The sequence below is a fragment of the Solanum lycopersicum genome, chromosome 2 (genome assembly GCF_036512215.1).
Source record: "Solanum lycopersicum chromosome 2, SLM_r2.1".
NCBI classification, from domain to species: Eukaryota; Viridiplantae; Streptophyta; class Magnoliopsida; order Solanales; family Solanaceae; genus Solanum; species Solanum lycopersicum.
Genome location: NC_090801.1, coordinates 45,761,924 through 45,782,296, shown reverse-complemented (window position 1 = coordinate 45,782,296; position 20,373 = coordinate 45,761,924). Strand labels below are relative to the sequence as shown.

Here is a 20,373-nt window from a genome sequence, read left to right as displayed (position 1 = left end):
CGTAAAACTAAAAACCATAACTTGTAAGTAACCAGTAAAATCATTTCTCCCCAAAAAATAAATATATGCTACTTATATTATTATAATTTAAAAAGGGAAAAGACTCAAATATGTCATCAAACTTTTAGAAAAGGCTCATTTATGTTATTCATTTAAAGTTTGGCTCATCTACATCATTGTTGTTATAGAAAATGCTCATCTATGTCATCCGTCTTTCCTTCAATATCTCATCCTCTAGGCCTTTGGTGACCGGACGATTTTAGGTCTTTACTTCTTTTTTTTTCTTAGAAAAATTTCAGAAATAACAAAGATAAAAAAGATATAAGGTTGTATAGCTATAGTTTCGGTAACTGCGCTTCATAGCTATAATTTTATTCGTTATGAAGGATGTGGTTTGTATATTTCGCTTGTAAATATACAAACAGGGAAGAATATACAAATGGAGGTTGCGATTTGTATATTTCACTTGCGAATATACAAACATAGTAAGTATATAAATTCTGTATCTATACATTTAGGAATTTTTCAGAACTCCATTTGTATATTTCGCTGCTAATACACAAACATGATAATTTATTATGAATTTTTCTTAAATCGTACACAAATAGCTAGGTAGCCACATATTAAAAAAAATCGAAGCTATAGTTATATTACATAATATATTCTAGATGTTTGTCATCTCGCATAATTTTTCTCATTTTTTTGTTTTCCACCTAGTGTTCGGAGTCCACATTAGAGCCCCGACTAAATATCGATCGTGTACTATAGGGCACATTCGAAAGTGACACTCCCAATATGATTTTCTCCATACCAGGGCTCAAACTCCGAGACCTGTAGTTAAGGGTGAAACAACTTCACCACCATAACCCATGTTGGTGAGTCTTTGCTCTTTAGTTATCTTTTAATTAATTAGGTTTAAACTTAAAAATACTATAATAGATACTCAATCAAACAATACAAGAAAAATCTATGCAAAGGTTCCTATTAAAAGCTTAAGATCAAACAGTAGCAACAAGGTTTTATATTCTTCGCTTCTTGGTGAAAAATTAAATTGCTTCTTCAAGAATATGCTTGCGAAAGAAATGCTTTAATAATGGTGTATTTTGAGGTGAAATTTTAAAAGTAAAAAACATGAACATTAACCAAAACGTACTGATATCAAAGAGAAACTGATACAATTGAAATAACTTTAAGAAAAATCCAATTATGGTTATACATTATAAAATAACTGAAAAATTGAGATGGTATAATTTTTTAAAAGTAACCGGCCGAATTGTCCATTAATAATTTCTTATATATGTATTGTTTTGGCTATGGCCAATTATGTTGAAAGAGATAAAAGAAATAACTAAAATATATTACTGAACTTAATGAAATGGTTCACATATGTCACTCGTAAAAAAGGGATGAGATGGGTTGGAGTTGATTAATAATGAAGGATTTAGATAATATCACATTACACTAGTAGGGCTTTGTTAGCACAAGTGAACCAAGTGTGTCATGTGGTGGCATAAATAACTCCAACTATTAATAAAAGACATGATTGAGGCATTCTGAAACTTTGATGACATATTTGATTGTTTTCTAAATTTATATTTTATATATTTAAAAAGAAGTTCAAATTTCATATTCAAACAAAATTTCGAGTTCAAATCAACGTGATTTCAGATCAGTAATTTTAAATTATGATTTGAAATCATATTCAAACGAGCCCTGAGAAGAAAGGGAAAGAAAAGGTCTACTCTATTTTTAGCAGTGTCCTTCAGTTTTTATGCTTACTTAAGAAGTAGTTGGGGATCAAGGATCTTTATCTCTCACATCTGAGTGCAATGGTAAAAACAATGACTTCCGAAGCTCTCTTCTTTGCTGTGCTGTTATTTTCAGCTCTCTCTCTGCATTTGCAGAGGAGGAGGAGGATGATAATCCTGGCATTGTTATGACTATTACAAAGACACATGCCCACAATCTGAAGATATTATTAAAGAGCAAGTTAACCAACAACAACAGAACAATGCATTTTCTTGGCTATGGAACGTCTTCCATGACTGCTTTGTTGAGGTACAAACACTCTCTCTCTCACTCTTTTCTCTCACGTCATTTTTGATTGTTTTGTGGTTGCAGTCATATAATGTTTCATTGCTGCTCGAATTAACCAGTGGAATGCTGTCTGAGATGGAGACAGACAGGAGTTTTGGCATGAGAAACTTCAGATACATTGACACAATTAAGGAAGCTGTAGAAAGGGAATCCCATGATTTTGTTTCCTGTACTGATGTTATCGTCTTGTCTGGTAGAGATGGCATTGTTGCTGTAAGTTAATGTTGTTACTTTTTTATCATAGTGTTACCTACTGTCAATATCATAGACGAATTCAAGATCTTGAGTTAAGTGGGTTCACATGAGTACGATCTTATTAACGTTGTTGTGCACATTTAGGAGGGCCTCACATCCCACTCAAAACTGGAAGGAGGCATGGCAGGAGGAGCAGAGCAGATATTCTTGAGCAACACCTCCCAAGCCACAATGGAAGTTTAGTGTTGTGCTTGAGAGGTTTGCCAATATTGGAATTAACACTCCTGGAGTTGTTGCCTTGCTAGGTATACTTACTATACACATCCATAATACCTTGAATTTTTCGGATCAATTATTAGCAAAGAAAAAAGAAAAAGAAAATGACAGTTTGGTGCATTAAACTCTATGAATGAGGTCATGGGAAGAGCCATACCACAGTTTGATTATACACAGCCTTATCTTGCATTTCTGATAGATATTTTTCTTCACGGGTTGAACATGCAAAACCCTTTTTCTCTGGTCAATTATTAGGAGTCGGAGAAAAAGAGACCGAAGTTAATTATCTCTCATTTCTCTTGCAGGTGCTCACAGTGTGTTCTTCCCACAGTGTATTAAGTTGGTTCAGCGTTTATATCCCGAAGTGGACCCTCAACTCAACCCTGAACACGTACACCACATTCTTAAGAAATGCCCAAACTCAAAGGCCGTGCATTATGTGAGAAATGACAGAGGCACACCCATGAAGCTAGACAACAACTACTACAGGAACATATTGGACAACAAGGGATTGATGTTGGTGGACCAACTAGCTATAGATAAAAGGGCCAAATTATATGTAAAGAAAATGGCAAAGAGCCAACACTACTTCTTCAAGGAATCTTCAAGAGCCATAACAGTTCTCTCTAAGAACAACCCTCTCACCGGCACAAAGGGTGAGATCAGAAAGCAGTTATCTTGCCAACAAGCACTAGGAACTTGCTTTTCTACTACTTGTATCCTCTGTTTCCACTTCTGTATGTGAGGAGAGGACAAAGATAATATAGAAATAAGGCGGTGTTTCCCAGTTGGTGTTTGTTTTAAATGCAAGTATAACGGGTTTAAGATAGTTTATGGAAGTAGTAGTGACCATGTTCATTACATTCCCAGCTGCTTCTGTAAGTGTCTTAACAGCTGCTACTTTTTAGGCTGTAAGTTTTATGTTGGTGATGGGCCATAATATAAAATGTGTTTGTTCTATCTCTTTATCATAAAGATACGAAGCAGAGTCCATCAACTTTATATTGGATTATGACCCTTCATTGCCATTTCCTCAATCATTAGATTATGGCCTTGAGTGCTATTACAAGTAGAGGACTCGAATGCAAAGACACTATCAGACAGGTGCTAGATAAAAGGACATCTTGTTCATGAAATGTAATGGAACTTTTGCACTATCAATTCATCGCAATCTGGAATTTTTTTTCCAAGAATTGAGTGATGACATTGGAAGGGCACAACGTATGTATTTGTTGAGCAAGTTCTTAGTTCAAGAGAGAAGGCATATTAACATGTACCAATACACTAATACCCTAATTATAGGTTGACAAGGTCGTAAGACCAGAACACCAAATATTCAGAAAGGTCATCAACCCATCCGTCTATATCTTGAGCTGACGCAAAAGGCTTCAACCTATGCTTTTCGGAGCTGTTGTTCTAACTCTTTGATCATCTGAACATTCCCTTTAATCTTTTGACCACCTTAGAAGTTTTGATCTTAAAATGAATAATCATTTACTCAAAAAAAAGTCGACAAAGTTTAGAATGAAAATGCATGCTAATATTGTTTCTTCTCATTTCAACTTATCGAGGGTTGATGCAATGAGGAAAAGAATAAGGTAAAGCTAGCAGAAGTACTTTTTACTTTCTCCTTTTGGGCATTCAGGAGTTGTTGCTTCTGTGAACATCAGTAGTTTTAGGTTCAGTAAGGCTTAACAGAAGCAGTTTTACAAAATACCTGGTTAATTGGTATAGTGGCTCTGAAAAGCATCCATTCCATCGTTGACAATAGAAATAGAATGGCATGCTGAATGCAAATTAGTCAACTATACAGAAGTTGAATAACTAAGTTAATCTACTTACAATAATTAAGTTCGTTGGTCGACATACACTTTTCATCCCCTACACATGTTCATTTTAAATTTCTAGGACCTTGAGCAGCTTCAGAAACATAAAAGATATGAGGTTCTTTATTTTTATTGTAACAAAATATAATAAGGTGAAATGTGTTTCCTTTGAATATCGAATAAATTGAAACGGTGCATGACAAAGAAACTAGTCCCTCTATGACAAAAAAAATGAAAGCATGATACGGTGCTCAAGATCCGCAAATTTAACTCTCATTGGATATTCAGATATTCATTTCTCAAGTACTATAAATCAAACTTTCTTTTTGTTGAAATATTAAAATAATTTTAAAAAAAACTTAATCAAAGAAAAACAGTCTGATTTCTCAAAAAAGTAACACTGCATTCTTTTTGGGGTGGAATGAACATAAATTATAAATATATGAATTTTACCAGCTATTCCGCTTTAAATTCGATGTACACCAAAATGCTTCCTGTACTCCAACTTCTTTCCAACGTAGTCAAAGCAAATAAATATAGATTGGATATACCAGGTATAACAAGTACATCAAGAATACCTCTTCCGCGTTTTCTGAATCTTCTCTTCTTGCAGCCCAACTCTCTCTACATAGTGCTGGCTGCTGAACAGCTCTGCTTGCAAGGTTACTGTTTCAAGGAACTAAAAAGGTTTATCTTGGGGCTGTGTTCCGCTCCTCATCATCGCACAGAACTCCTCATAATTGATCCTGCCGTCCTGTTTAAGTGAAAGAGTATAGATAAAATCTTGTATCATAATAGAGTTACAAATGTTAAAACATTGCATCAGAAAATACTTACATGGTCTGTGTCCACCTCTACTATAATTTCCCTGATGGTGTCCTCATCGCCCATACCATACTCCTTCATAGCACTTTCCAGTTCGTCTTTTGTTATGAAGCTGAATCATATTAACAAAAATAAAGAGGTGAACTTCTCAAAAGGAGTGATCTGTGAAAACATAATGCCTGAGACAGATCCAATCAAATCCGTAGATTAAGGATTTCTTAAGCAGGATTAACTTGTTACTCATGAAACATATCTAACTTGACCGTATTTAGTACAAGAAAAAACCCTCCGACCTCAGGCATTGTGTTTCTAAGTGTACCGGATGACACTTAGCAAGATGAGAGGTGCCTTGGCGATGGCAAGGCAACCTTGATTTGGGCATATGCAAAGGTAAGGACAGGCGGATGTAACTAGCTAACGCATGCATGCAGATTAGTGGGACGACATGGGTGTGGTATGTGCATTGTCATGTGCCAGACGTGTACGAGGCAAGGTCTATTGGTAAGGGTGTGGCATTTTCATCAACATGTGTTGAAGATGTGCATCTAAGGGTGTGTCCTAGTGGTTCATTTGAGAACCAAGAGCTCTCAGATTCAGATCCCAACAAAGACAAAAACACTAGGTGATTTCTTTTCATCTATCTAAGCCTTGGTGGTCAAAGTTACTTGGTACTTGTTCCTGGTGGACAAAGCAGTCGTGCTATGTGCAAGGCACATTTGACCGTTGCGCTAAAAGTTTGAAGTCTATCTGTTCATGGGACGTGGCTTCAGATCATGTCCAAGTGTTTTAGTTGTTTTGTGCAGTCTTGATAAGTGCCAGGCACACCTCTGGCCCTTCTAAACTACCACTGGCAGACCCGTATATATTGTTATCGGGTAACCAGATTTTGTTGTGAGTAGTGCAACTCGAAATCCTCCGTATATTCTAAGAATAAAAGGTGGGGTGATTATACCTATACTTCTGTGTGTTCTTTGTTTACTAAGTTCTGAAAATAATCTTAAGTCCCTAATAAAAGAGAGAAAAGTGTAAGAATGAGTTGTTGTGTATGAGTGACTGTCGTGCACTGGTGATAGCAAAAAATTGACCCTGTAACAACTGGCAACAAAGTGAGAGTTTGTGCTTTGGTCTATGCTGGAAGGAAACCCAAATGCAGAACTATGTGAACGATTGTCAAAACTGGAGACACTCATTGGTGTGACTGATGATGCGTTGATATGGTGGACATAGTAACCCAAATCCATCGTTTGAGGGGATTCATGAGACTGTTTTGGAAAAACGAGTGATGTTCAACAATCCTGTGAGGCTGTTGATGTTCAGATTGAGAATTTAAAGAAAGAGAACGGAAATATTAACCTTGAACTTGTCGTTTCTTCGAAGGGCTATGGCTACTGCTGGCCATGGAAGTACTGAATGTTCAAAGGCTAAGATCCCACAATCTAAAGCATTTGGGAGCGCGTAGTGCTAAAGAATTAGAAAACTTCTTATGAGATATGGAACAATATTTCTACTGTTGGGATGCTTGAAAATGACAAATAAAATCACCACGACATAATACATAAATAAACCCTTTAACTTGGCTCCTATGCCCTCCAACTTTGAGCTTGTATAAAATTGAACAAGTAGACACACATCCTACATGAATAATACATGCCACATAGGACACAAAATTGACATGTAGGGCGAATGTGTCTATTTGTTCACTTTTAAATAAGTTTAAGTATCTACTTGTGCATACTCAAAGTTAGAGGGCATAGCTACCAACTGAAGCCAAGTTAAAGGGCATATTTATTTATTATGTCAAATCACCACCATGTATCTTCCTAGTGATGCTAAATTGTGTTGGAGAACTGAGAATGCAGATGATGAAAGTGTTGGTAGACCCAAATTGATACTTGGGTAAAGATGCATAAGGAGATGAGAGACTAATTCTTGCAATGCATCGTGGATTGCTAGGGTCGTTTGAAAAGCCTAATGCAGAGGGTTTAATTCGCAACTATATCAAGGAATTTTCTTCTTTGATGTTGGGCATTCAGAACATGTCGGATGAGGATAAATTGCACAACTTTATTTCTAGGATGCAGGCATAACACGGAATGAACTAAGGAGGCACAAGGTCAAAGGACCTCCTGGGCTCGATTGTTGCGGCAGGTTCCTTGGTTGATTATTGTACTACCCGTAGATCTGAAGTGCCCCATCCTGTGTTTTTTTTTTGGAGCTTTTGATGGATGAATAATTCCAGTATCTTGTAAATTGTTCAATTTCCGCAGTTCTGCCAACTCTTTTGGAGCAATGCAATAAGGTGGTTGTGCAGGGGGCATTGAACCATACAACAACTCTATCTTGTTATCAGTTGACCTCAGCGGTAGCAAGTTCTTAGGAAATTTAGGCAGCATCACATCGGCAAATTCACGTAACGCTAGTGCAACACAGCCCGGCACTTCAACAATGACATCATGTTTAATCTCGATTCTTGACCAAGGCAGCAAGGGAAGTCTCACCTACCTTTCCCAACCTTTTTCAATAGTCATGGAAGAAATCGTAGTACCTTTCTCTTTCTCTTCCCCCATATGGATTGTAACATTAATGAAAACTAGGCGCCATTTCATGCATAGTCATTAAACCATCAAACTGATCAATCCCGAGGATCACCTTAAAGTCCTCTAATGGAATCACCATCAATTAGCCTTCCCATTCCAATTTCAAACAGAAATAAGAACATTATTAGACATATCCACAATGGCTAGGACTTGGCATTCACGTTCTCGAGACTTGATGCATGACAAACATTTACTCACAGTCAACCCATACTTATGCACAAGTTTGGCAGAAACAAAAGTGTCCATGGCTCCAGTAACAATCATGGTCACTATACTCTTGTCCCCAATCTTTATTTCAATATCTTTAAGTAAAGAATGAGGATTATGGAATCACCTGTAGCGTTCAATAATGTCAGCATACCCAGCAATTGTAAAAGGATTCACTAGGGCAGCAACTTCACTCTCTTCACCATGTTGGTTCTTACCTTAAGCAAGTGTAGCATCCTCACGACGTCTATTTGGATAATTCTTAGCAATATTCAGATGCCGAGTCTCGGGTTAGGGTTGGGTTTCAGGTCCCAACTCTGGGTCGGGTCTCAGGTCAGGGTCAAATATCAAGTCAGGGGTTAGTACTATGTAGATGACACCCAAGAACCATATGTAGGGAAATGTCTCCATCAGTTCATAATAATGAAAACACTCAATAAAAGCAAGGCTAAAATATAGTTTTCGTTAGCCTCCAACCAAAGTTACCCTAACTTATCCATATTGGCAAGCTTTATTATAAGCTACAGTTAGCTAAAGCTTGAAACACTGAAATTATGATCACTTTTGTAGACTCACCCGCTATGGTCTGTGTCAAAATACTGAAAAGCTTTGAATAAATCGTCATCCCTTTCAAGTCGATGTCTATGCATTGTTGCAGTAACAAACTCAATGTAGTCAATCGTTCCATTTCCATCCACATCAGCCTGAAATATGGAACCATAAACAGGATACATAGGACTAAGAAATCTTACAGGAACACCAGTAAACAGATAAATTCAGTAATTTGGATCATACTTACAGCTTCCATAAGTTGCTTAACTTCAGCCTCCGAAAGCTTTGATCCAAGGCGGGCCAATCCTGATTTTAGTTCTTCGTAAGTGATTGTCCCACTATTGTCCGTATCCATGTTTGCGAACATAGCTTTCAAACCTTTAATTTCTTCTTCAGATAAATTTTCTGCAATGACCTGGGATACCAAGAAAATGCTTAGTCTCACTTTTATTGCTGAAGAAAAAATGATGAAAATCAAAGAGACATTCTAAGCAATGACACCCTATAGACAATAACCACTTGTCATGTAGAAATAATAGCTGCAAAGTTAGATTCTACCTTCAGTGCTAGTTTCTTGAGCTTGTTCATTGCCCTGAACTGCTTCATTCTGGACAGCACTGCACTATCTATTGGCTTGTCTGATGCTTCTCCACTTTGAAGCCATGGATGTTCTATAGAAACAAGCACAAAGAGTATTTAGAAAGGCGCATAATTTAATTCCCGCATACTAAACAAGCTCCAAGAAAACGAAGCCCCCAACTCTGAAATCATATAGAAAAAAGACTAAGAAACCTGAAAAACAAGTCAAAATGGAAAAGACTAAGCAGACACCAAAAGAGAAAGAAATGCTCACAAACACATCATAACATTGAACAAAGTGTAAGACATCCTAGTGTACTCTTCTCCACATTTTGAAACTTTGATTTATCAAAAGGAATCTGAAGGAACAAGTATTTGGGCTACTTGTGATGCAATAGAAGCTTAAAGTTCTTAAAGTAACTGAAAATCCAATAGAGGAATCGATCAAATGTGGCCTTTGTATGAGATGCAGCCAACCAAAGATCAAAACACAAGCTTTCTTTGGATGTTACTTGATAAAAAGAGGTAATATTTTGTCTCTAATTCTTCTCTCACTTATAAGAAAGGTGTCGACAAACAACAAAACTATAACCTTCTACTGGTGGCAAAACAACCTCTTGCACTTTCTTGCCATCATCATGTTGGTCACATAGATGTTAAAAACTTCACTCTCTGTAGAAACTTCCATGAAAAGAAATCAACATGAAACTAGAGTGTTTCAGAGAAACTATTTTCTAGACAAATATTAAATATCAATTACTTAAACCTCTTGAGGAAACTAGAGCACTAACTATACAACTCTAAGCTTAAGAAAGGTATACACAACTTTTTCACCTAACTTTGATCTAAACAGTAACTCTCTCAAACACATTGAGAAATAAATATTTTTCTCCCTAACTTTGCTCCAAATATTATAATCATACCATGAATACATATCGTCTGCCTGTCGGCAACAATGGTGTAAACATCAAATAAGTTCTTAAATTCATTGTAAACTCTGTTTTAATATCAACCTAGGTCGGGTCGATGACATGAATCATTTATATATTCTGCTCTTTAAATTAGTTCCTAATATTTGGAAGATGGAAAATATATATCTTGCTAAAAGTTTTGGTAAATGAAGAAACAATCATGAAAGGACGTCCAACATATTTGTTCATTTAAAATAATTCTTTTTGTGTAAACATAATCTACCAAAAAGAAAACACTGTTGACAAATAATTGATATCACTATAAATTAATCTCATCAACAAACGGTTGATCAGTGTTGATATTTGTGAAATACTTTATTTTAAGCTTCAGTTCAAAATGAATTAAAAAGAGATAGTGTTGATAATTTGTTTGGAAACTTTAGAGCAAGCTTTATCATTTAACTTTATGAACATGTAGAACGACTGTAGTGCCCTGGAAAATATCATTAGCTTTAAATGAATCATATTCTTTGAGTGGCACCATTCATCTGGGAGTTGATATTATATGATCAGTCCCATTTTTAGTTCTCCAGCCTACAATAGTCTAAAAATCTGTTAATAACCTTCCCTCTCTGTTACATAATGTATATATATGCATCTTCATAGAGTATACATAGCACAACCATAAGCAAGTTACTATGGAGCTTGAAAACTAAAAAGAGATAGACTATGGGTGAAATGGGTTCACATGTATTATGGGAAACAAAGGGCCTTATGGGGTGTTCTAGGACCTCAAGCTTCATGGGTGGAGAGGAAAATACTCCAAGTGCACAAAGAACTTTAGGTTTTGACTGGAATGAGGAGTATGTCGAACAAATTGATAAATTTTCTATAGAACAACTATATAAAGCTCTTAGAGGAGATTACCAGAAGGTAGAGTGGAGGAGGCTGACTTATAATAACGTAGCTTGTCCTAAGTGGATTTTCGCATTTTACTTGGCATTACAAAGCAGGCTGCTCACAAATGATCGTTTAGCAACATGGGGCTGTGTAGAAGATGTCCACTGCGTCCTCTGTGGAACTGATGGTGATAGCCATAATCATATATTCTTTCGGAGTCTGTTCTCATCCCAGGTGTGGCAGAAGGTATTCTGTTGGCAAAGTATCCATGGGAAGGCTCGAGGATGGGAAGAGGAAACAACTTGGGTAATTGCTGAATGCAAAGGCAAGCAAGCAAGAGCTGAAGTATATAGGATGTCACTGGCTGCAACTATTTATCTTATTTGGCAGGAGAGGAACCAACAAATTTTCCAAAAGATAACAAGAACCCTTACAAGCTGGAAAATTAGGTTGTTCAAGAGGTGCATATGAGAGGAAGAACAAAACCAAGACTAATGTGACGTCCCGCCACCTATCCAGCCAGTTTGCAGCATACGAAGGGGCAGGCGGCCCAAGAGTGCAGCATACGAAGGGGCAGGTGTCCCCTGAGCCTTGGAGAGGCTTGTGCAAGACTCTAGAAGCCTTCTAGAATCTTGGGGCAGACTAGAGAAATCTAGGAGCCTTTTGGAAGAGCTAGAGACATATTCTAGGAATGTAGAACATGTATTGAGTGCATGTACTTAGGGACTTGTATAGCAGCATTTATTTACTCTTAGGCTTAGGAGTAGTATAAATAGGAGAGTCATTGTATTTGTAAATCATCCATCAATTGACTAATAAAATATAGCCCTCTCTTCCAAAATTCTGTCTTTGTCTTTCTTCTTATTCTCTTCGCGTTCCGAGTAGTAAAAGGCTTACTTGAGTTTACGAGATCGTGAAAGAATCGTTAGTAAACCGTCAAGTGCCGCACGGAGTCTTGTCAGAATCTCTAGGTCCGTGACAAGTGGTATCAGAGCAGGTTGATCGTAAGAGAATGACGAACGAAGGAGACGTTATCGGCGCTAGCACCACCCCCAACGTCCGCACGGATGGAGTAAAGAAGAACAAGAAAGGGAAGAAGCAGCAGAAGGGAAATGAAGGGATTCTTCCTGAACCCACACCAAGCGAGGCGCAAACATCTCAGCTACCCACAATCGTCGATGGAAGTGGCGAAGAGACCGGCGAGGATGCCGTAGACGTCACTGCCGGAGAAGAATGGATTGCAAGGGTAGAAATGGCAAGGCAGGCCGTTGAGATTTTAGGCCGGCGCTTGAATGGGGTGGACAGTAAATTCAAAACCCTTGAAGACTTCACCCTTGAGGAGAACGACAACATCCGAAAAGAATTGGAGGTACCTCAGCTGGCCGAGTTCGAGACGAAAGAGGCCATTACTTCCTTGGAATTCAGGCTCATGGAAGCACTTGGCGGTATTGAGTCGTTGAAGGCCGAAGTGCAAACGTTCAAGGAAGACAGGGAGGTTGGTGGATCAACATCACTTGACCGGGAAAGGGAGGCCAGAGTCGAGGCTCCCAAGCCACCGATATTCAAAGGCGCCCGCAACGCCCTAGAGGTAGAAAATTTCCTATGGCACTTGGAGAACTATTTCAAGTGTAATCGGGTGAGGAGTGATGGGAACAAGATCAACATTACCGTATCGTATCTCTCCGATATGGCGATATTGTGGTGGAGGCGTAAAGAGTCCGACATCAAGAAGGGAACATGCACCTTGAACACATGGGAGCAATTCCGTGAGGAGTTCAAGAAGGCGTTCTTCCCTAACAACGTCATCTATGAGGCAAAGCGCAAGTTTAGGGAGTTAAACCAAGAGTGCAGCATACGAAGGGGCAGGCGTCCCCTGAGCCTTGGAGAGGCTTGTGCAAGAATCTAGAAGCCTTCTAGAATCTTGGGGCAGACTAGAGAAATCTAGGAGCCTTTTGGAAGAGCTAGAGACATATTCTAGGAATGTAGAACATGTATTGAGTGCATGTACTTAGGGACTTGTATAGCAGCATTTATTTACTCTTAGGCTTAGGAGTAGTATAAATAGGAGAGTCATTGTATTTGTAAATCATTCATCAATTGACTAATAAAATACAGCCCTCTCTTCCAAAATTTTGTCTTTGTCTTTCTTCTTATTCTCTTTGCGTTTCGAGTAGTAAAAGGCTACTTGAGTTTACGAGATCGTGAAAGAATCGTTAGTAAACCGTCAAGTGCCGCACGGAGTCTTGTCAGAATCTCTAGGTCCGTGACACTAAGCTATGTATTGCAAACTCTGGATTTCTACCCTGTGTAGATTCTAGGTACTTAGCTAGATTTGATGGTGATATTGTAGTAAGGAACTGGTAGTAAAGATAGTAGAGACTGGAAGTTGCTGCGAAACTGAGAGCTGTCCAGTTTGCTTGTGTTACTGATCTGTAATGCTCATTTGGTAATGAAATATTTTACTTACAAAAAAGAAATAGAGATATTTACGGATTTTATGATTTTATTTCCTTGATAGATTTACTTGTACACCTACAAATAGCTCACTCTTGAATAAAACGATAAGCAGATTTACTCCCTAGTGTCTGTATCAGAGCAACGCTGATTCGCTGTGCTTTTTCTCCGATGGTTTTCCTTTGGTCTAGATTGCGACATCTTCTTCCTTGTGAGTGTGGTGCGAAAACTAATACCACCACGAGACTTGATAATCTCTGGCACCTAGGAAAGTCCACCAACATCTGGTCCACCACACGTTGGCGACAGTTGAGTCTCCGGCAGCTAGTCATTCCACACACCGAGTATGAAGAATTTTCAGGCAACTTTGAATTCAATACTTTGTTTTTTGGGAGTAATATGGTAATTCCTACCTGAGCCCACTGATTTCCTTGAATTTTTGACAACTAGAATCACAGACTGCAACAAATTCTCTGGTTGTAACGTGTCAGTGTTTCCGGTGAGTGTTTTACCTTTCGCAATGACTACTGTCTCTTTTTCACTGTTCTTCTGGCGTCTTCAGGCATTTGGTATATTTCTTTGTTTCACTTGAATTGCTTTGGTTTGATATTGCCTAGTTTGTCAGGCTATTTGGCACATACAGATTTTCTTTGCTGTTATTACTTCAGCTATGTTCAATTCCATATTTGATTAGGAGGATCAAATTGTTGAGTCCTCGTGCTTGGTTTGGAAAGTTAGCGATTTAGTTCAGGAATTTGGATGAAGAAGAGCAAGTGTGATCACATAGTCTTCTATAAGCAGTCAACGGTTGGTATTTTTCTTCTATTTGTCTATGTTGACGATATTGTTATCAGGGGAGATGATTCTGGGGGAATTTCTTCTCTCAAGAACCTTCTACATGCCAAATTTCACACCAAAGACTTGGGGAAACTGAAATGTTTCTTGGCCATTGAAGTATCAAGAAGCAAGAAAGGAATTTTCTTGTCCCAAAGAAAGTATGTACATGACCTACTGCACAAACAGGAAAGTTGGAAGCCAAGCCATGTGGCACAGCAATCGTTCCTAATGCAACCTTATTAAAGATGATGGTGGCACTCCAATGGTTCCTAATGTACACCACTTGATTTTTAGTGTACTTTTTTTCTTGAGGTAAAACCTGTAACTGTTTGTCTCGTTCTTGCAATTGCAACACAACAAAGTTGGCCCATTCGTCAACTTGACATCGATAATCACTTCCTGCAATGTTGCCTCGATGAGGAAGTCTATATGCGCCAACCACCTAATTAAGAAGCTTCTACACATCTGACACATGTTTGAAAGCTGCACAAGCTATGTAGGGCCTCAAACAGGCTCCCAAGGCCTGGTACACTGAACTCAAAAATTACTTGGTTACTTTGGGTTTATTAAATGCCAGTCTGATTCTTCATTGTTCATCCAGCATAATTTTGAGTTTACTGTTTATGACTATGCATGTAAAATACTATGGATACATCACCTTTAAGTTGAGGTTGGTTTAAAGCCCTTGTCGCTGTGATAATCAGGTTGTTCTGCACATTGCCTCAAACCTAGTGTACCATTAACAGATGAAACATAGTGAGGTTAATTGTCACTTTGTCCATGAGAAGAATCAAGAGAACATGATTTCTACCAGCTATGTGAAGACAGGAGAGAAATTGGGTGATATACTCACGAAGGCTTTAAATGGGATGCGGGTGGAATATCTTTGTAACAAGTTGGGTATGATTAATATCTATACTCCAACTTGATGGAGAGTGTTACATAATGTATATAGATGCATCTTCATATAGTATACCTAGCACATTTATAGGTAGAGTTTTTTAGGAACTTTATGCTTTTATTTCCTTAGATAGATGTACTTGTATACCGACAAATAGCTCATTCTTGGAATAATACAATAAGCAGATTTGCTCCCTTGTGTCCCTATTTTACACTCTCCAAGTAAGGGGATTAGTAATCCTAAGGGGTAAGGAGACAGTGGAAATGGAACAAAATAGTGACGGTTGCTGTCAAAAAGAAAATCCAAAGAGGATGGATTAGGGATAGAAACATCCAATGCCTTGCACCTCTTCCATCACACATTAAATTTTTTATATCTTTAGTTTTAATTTTGGATTCCAACTCCATTTATGTCTACTATCATAAATTGCCTTATTAATTTTATTTGATTGTAGTTCTGTGTCTTCGTTATTAATAGATTGTATCAATTGTTTTGTAAAGAAAAAATAAAGTATTGTCTACTGAATGTCACATACTTAATCCCCTCAATAGTGCTCTGGCAATCTATAACATTAGTCATGCTATGGACCAAAATAACCACGATTGCTCTCCATGTCTATATAAAACCACATTGTTGCGATTAAGTACTACATATAATGAGAAGATCATGGTGTAGCCTTTGATTACACAAAAAGAAAGAGAGAGATACCAAGAACTTCTGCTGATGTGATTCTGCTTTTCGCATCCTGTGTGAGCATCTTTCGAACAAGATCCTTGGCACTATTTGATATTGATGGCCATGGATCACTATGAAAGTCAATTTCTCCTTGTAGTATAGCATGGAATATTCCCTTTTCAGTTTCTGAAAAGATTTGGCAAAACATGTTAAAGAAGAATGCAGAAAATAACAACCAATAAACTATATTATTATGTTTTTGTCTCTGTCCTTACCATCCCAAAATGGAGGTACACCACTAAGAAGAATATACAAAATAACACCTGCACTCCATACATCTGCTTCCTTTCCGTAACTGCGCCTCAATACTTCAGGAGCTACATAGTATGCACTCCCAACTATATCGCGATACACCTTACCTGAAATCAATAAATAAAACATGATTAAAATTGTGTAGATCTTAAATACAGGAAACAAGGATACCTTATGACAACAATGGCTTGATAACTGCTTTGAAAACAAAATAAAAGCATGGTGGGATCATTAATACACTGTCAAGAAGTGCACATGGAACTGATATAGGTACAATTCTGTTATGAGAGAAGCAGGCTTAGTGGTTTATAGAATCAAATAGAATATAGAGAATCCAAAGTAACGTAAATTGCATGAGAAAAGGATTTCCTGCGAAGTACACCTATTAATTATGGTATAAAGAGAAAGAGATGAGGGGGCTGGCAACGTGATATGAAGTAACACATGTTTATTTTAGGTATTAGTAACTTTAACTTCAAATTCTTTCATTTACCTAACATTTTGTTAATACCACTAATTCAGGTTTCCACATGAAGATCAAACTCATCCAAGGATAACTTCGTAGGTTGACATCATGAAATATTATATTGTAGTAAACTTTGTTCTAGCTAATAGGTCTTATAGAAGTAGTAGTCCTCTTTAACTATAAGTTTGTAATAATCCTTTTGGAATCAGAATATTGATACAATCGCATGTCTACTATAGCAAGAGCTTCCCTCATTAATTCTTGATCATGAAATTTTTATCTAATTTTCCTCGTTCTTTCTTGACTGGTTGTTTTTCTCGACTGCTTTATCTATTTTCTTCATATTCTTTTATAGATCAACAATCCCAGAGGAATTTAAAGAAAAAAAGGCTTCTATTGTGCCACTGCCATTGATTTCCATAAACCGTCAGCTTCTTCACAGCTTAAAAGTGTGTTTCCCTATAGTATCATTGGTGAAAACTAGAATGATGGATCAGTATATATATTGAAGAATCTGACCTTGTTCGATGAAAACAGAAAGGCCAAAATCAGTAGCCTTGATCATTGTATGTTCATCCTTACTAGTCAATAAGAAATTCTCTGGCTTTAGATCTCTATGCATAACCCCCATGAAATGACAAATATAGACGACATTCACTATCTGTCTGATAATATCAGCAGCATCTTTTTCAGAGTAATATCCCCTGGCAATAATTCTATCAAACAATTCCCCTCCAGCGCAAAGTTCCATGACAAGGTGCACGGAATAGTGATCTTCATAAGCACCTTTGAATTCAACAATATTTGGTTGTCCACTCAAATGCTGCATCATTTGAATCTCCCTCTTAATATCCTCTGTGTCTTTCCTATTCACAAGTTTCCTCTTCAATATAGACTTGCAAGCATAATTCCTCCTAGTAGAATTTTCAGTACAAAAATAAATAACTCCATATTGACCCCTACCCAATTCTCTCCCAAGTGTGTAATGTGCTCTAATGTTTTCATAGGGCTTACCCAAAATGGTACCTGGTTGACTACTTTTTACAGTAACTTGGTGTGCATGTCTTTGTTGGGCTGTTGGTCTTGGATGATAATAAACTGGATGTTTGTAATGTTGATAGGATGCAACACCAGTATTCCCTCTTCTTCTTCTTCCTGGCCTATTGCTAGTACCTTTACCATCTCCCTCTAGATATCTATTTTTGCTGAAACAACCACCCATCTTTATGAAACAATAATTTTTTATATTTATTTTCGGATCACAACAGATTTTGTATTGTAAAAAAGAATGCCAAGGGGATCATACTCTGTTTATTGTTTGCATTTCATCTATTTTCTGGTTTTTTTTTCCCTCATTCTTCTTTTTCATGCATCCCCTGTTTTCCTCCAACAGCTTTTTTTCAAACTAGCGAAAATAACGCAATATCTCTTGCTTGCTTGTCCATAAAACCATAACAACATGGATCATCTATCTATTATATACAATAATTAGCTCAAATCTCATATTTTAGTATAATTGATGTATCTCGCTTATCAAATTACTGTATCATGTAATAAATGTACCTCACACATTAGATGAGTGTATCTCGCGCATCAGATGAGTCTATCTCGCGCATCAAACTAGTGTATCATGTATTAAATATACCTCGTGCATCAGATTAGAGTATCTCGCTCATCAAATGTATGTATCTCGCGCATCAAATTAATGTATCAACCTTATATTATTATATCTGTTTTGAAAAAAATTTATAATTACAATTTTTTAAGGGATAAATTGTAAATTTATGATTTCTGTAATTTGCTATTATAATAACATTGGATATCAAATGTTGATAACCAAACTATTCTACAAATATTTGATGACCTTTATACCTTTCAAGGTATAATTTCATATGGGATAAAGTTATAATTTAAAACGTGTACTAATATTGATTTGCATGGACATAAATTCGAATCACAATGAAATCTAATTGGACTTTAAAATACAATGTTAACTTTATAATATGAATAGAGTTGGACGAACATTTAAGAGTCGGACATTAAAATATTCTATTTGCTACAATTTCAAAATCTAGAAAATTTGAAGAGTTGCATACTGAGAAATTCATTATTTTCTTCAACAAATAATAGTTCTCATCCTATATATTGATATATGTATTTTTGTTCAATATAATCCAATTTAATTAATTCTATTTTCTTTTTTCCTATTATTTATAAAGCAGAAAATTCATCGTGGGATCGAAAACTTTAATTTTCTCAGTAAAAAAATCCAAGAAATAGGTATCTTAGGAATTTACATATGCTTTAAAATTAGCATTCATTCATTATCACAAAAAAGTAGTTCTGCTATTACATATGTTCTCAATCTAACTTATCAATCATTTACAATTTAAATCTTAAATTCGTTTCTTCTGAACCTAAACGATAATCTTCTTACTTCTTCAATAAACCTCAGGAATTCTTTGGAGAACGGGACGCCATTGACGTTGATTCCGATGATGATAGCCATGGCTCCTTGAATTGATCAATATTGTAGATAAAACTTGATCTACCGTAACATCTTGCATGTTCAATCCTCTTAACATGTCCTCTAACTCCTTCTTTGTTATTCTGATTTTTGTCCCTCTAATCTTACTATTACCAGTATTAATCCATAATAATCTTTCTTTTTCTACATCTAAACTTGTCATTGGTGCCACACATTCTCCATGTCTCAAACAATTTCCCATCTTCACTTCTAACAATTATGAACATATATATTTTTATTTTATGTATGTTTGCAATTGCATAGATGTTGCTATATTTATATATAGTCATATAGGGTGTGTGGCTTTTTGGTGAAGGTGGCCAAGTAGGATACACATTGGAAAATTCTGTTTTTAGCCACCATTAGTTGACTAATTGATTACTTTCTCTTTTCTTCCTTCCTTTATTTTATTTTTTTATGTTGTTTTTGACTATAAAGGTGTTCTGGAAGTTTGAAATTGTGAACACAATTTATTTATTTTTTTAAAAAAGACTGGAATTTGCTTTATGTCCACCAATTTTTGGCTAAATTGTTATTTTCTTCTCTGTCTTCTAGAACTATATGCTTGATTTTCCTAACTAATTTATGTTATTGTAATTAATTAATCAGGCTTAACCTACTACTCTCTCCTGCCACGTGTCCCAATTTGACCTAATACATATCTAGAACTTGGTTATTAGTCGGTGAGTCAATTTCATTTCAGATATGATAAGTCTATTTTATTTTGCACTTGAAGTATCGATAAGTTCGTCTGATTGTCTATATGATCGATCTTGTGAGTAGATACTTTTTTTATCGTATCGATTTTTCAGTCTAAATAGTAATGAAAACGAGGGTTTCAATAGACGAACTCGCACAAAGGTTAATGATTTAACTATAAGAGAAAGTTCTAATGATTTCGAGGTAACTCAAAAATACAAGTATTTGTGGGTTTAATGCGAAAATTGTTATGGATAAAATTATAAGAAATTTTTGAAATAAAAAATGAATATTTGTGAACAATGTGGATATCATTTGAGTAGTTCAGATAGATTTGAACTTTTGATCGATCCGAGTACTTGGCATCCTATGAATGAAGACATGGTCTCTGGCTTAATAAAGTAATTTCAAGAAAATAAGGCGGGAGAAGGGTTAATTCTTAAAGATTGTAAGTCTTTTCTTGTGACCAATCAATTAAGTTATCATCTTGCGTACGTCTCTAAAAGACTTCAAGGGTCTACCCTATAAAAACACAGT

General features: G+C 36.5%; 1 protein-coding gene, 1 long non-coding RNA gene and 1 pseudogene across 2 annotated transcripts; 1 reads left to right on the top strand and 2 right to left on the bottom strand.

Moving 5' to 3' along the window:
• The first annotated feature begins 1,841 nt into the window (after positions 1-1,841).
• Positions 1,842-3,313, top strand: LOC101248730 (peroxidase 42-like; annotated as a pseudogene).
• A 1,444-nt stretch (positions 3,314-4,757) lies between these two features.
• LOC101256435 (calcium-dependent protein kinase 2-like) lies at positions 4,758-18,415 on the bottom strand. Its single transcript, XM_004231562.5, has 8 exons — positions 17,130-18,415; positions 16,108-16,251; positions 15,866-16,018; positions 9,134-9,246; positions 8,823-8,990; positions 8,600-8,727; positions 5,232-5,331; positions 4,758-5,148 (listed from the first exon to the last, which is right to left on the bottom strand). The coding sequence occupies exons 1-8, from the start codon at positions 17,830-17,832 to the stop codon at positions 5,074-5,076; spliced, it is 1,584 nt and encodes a 527-aa protein (XP_004231610.2). The 5' UTR covers positions 17,833-18,415; the 3' UTR covers positions 4,758-5,073.
• Positions 18,416-18,911: 496 nt separating this feature from the next.
• Positions 18,912-19,350, bottom strand: LOC104645563 (uncharacterized). The gene is given in 1 exon segment (NR_158367.1): positions 18,912-19,350. It is a non-coding gene; the product is annotated as an uncharacterized lncRNA (long non-coding RNA).
• Positions 19,351-20,373: the final 1,023 nt, after the last annotated feature.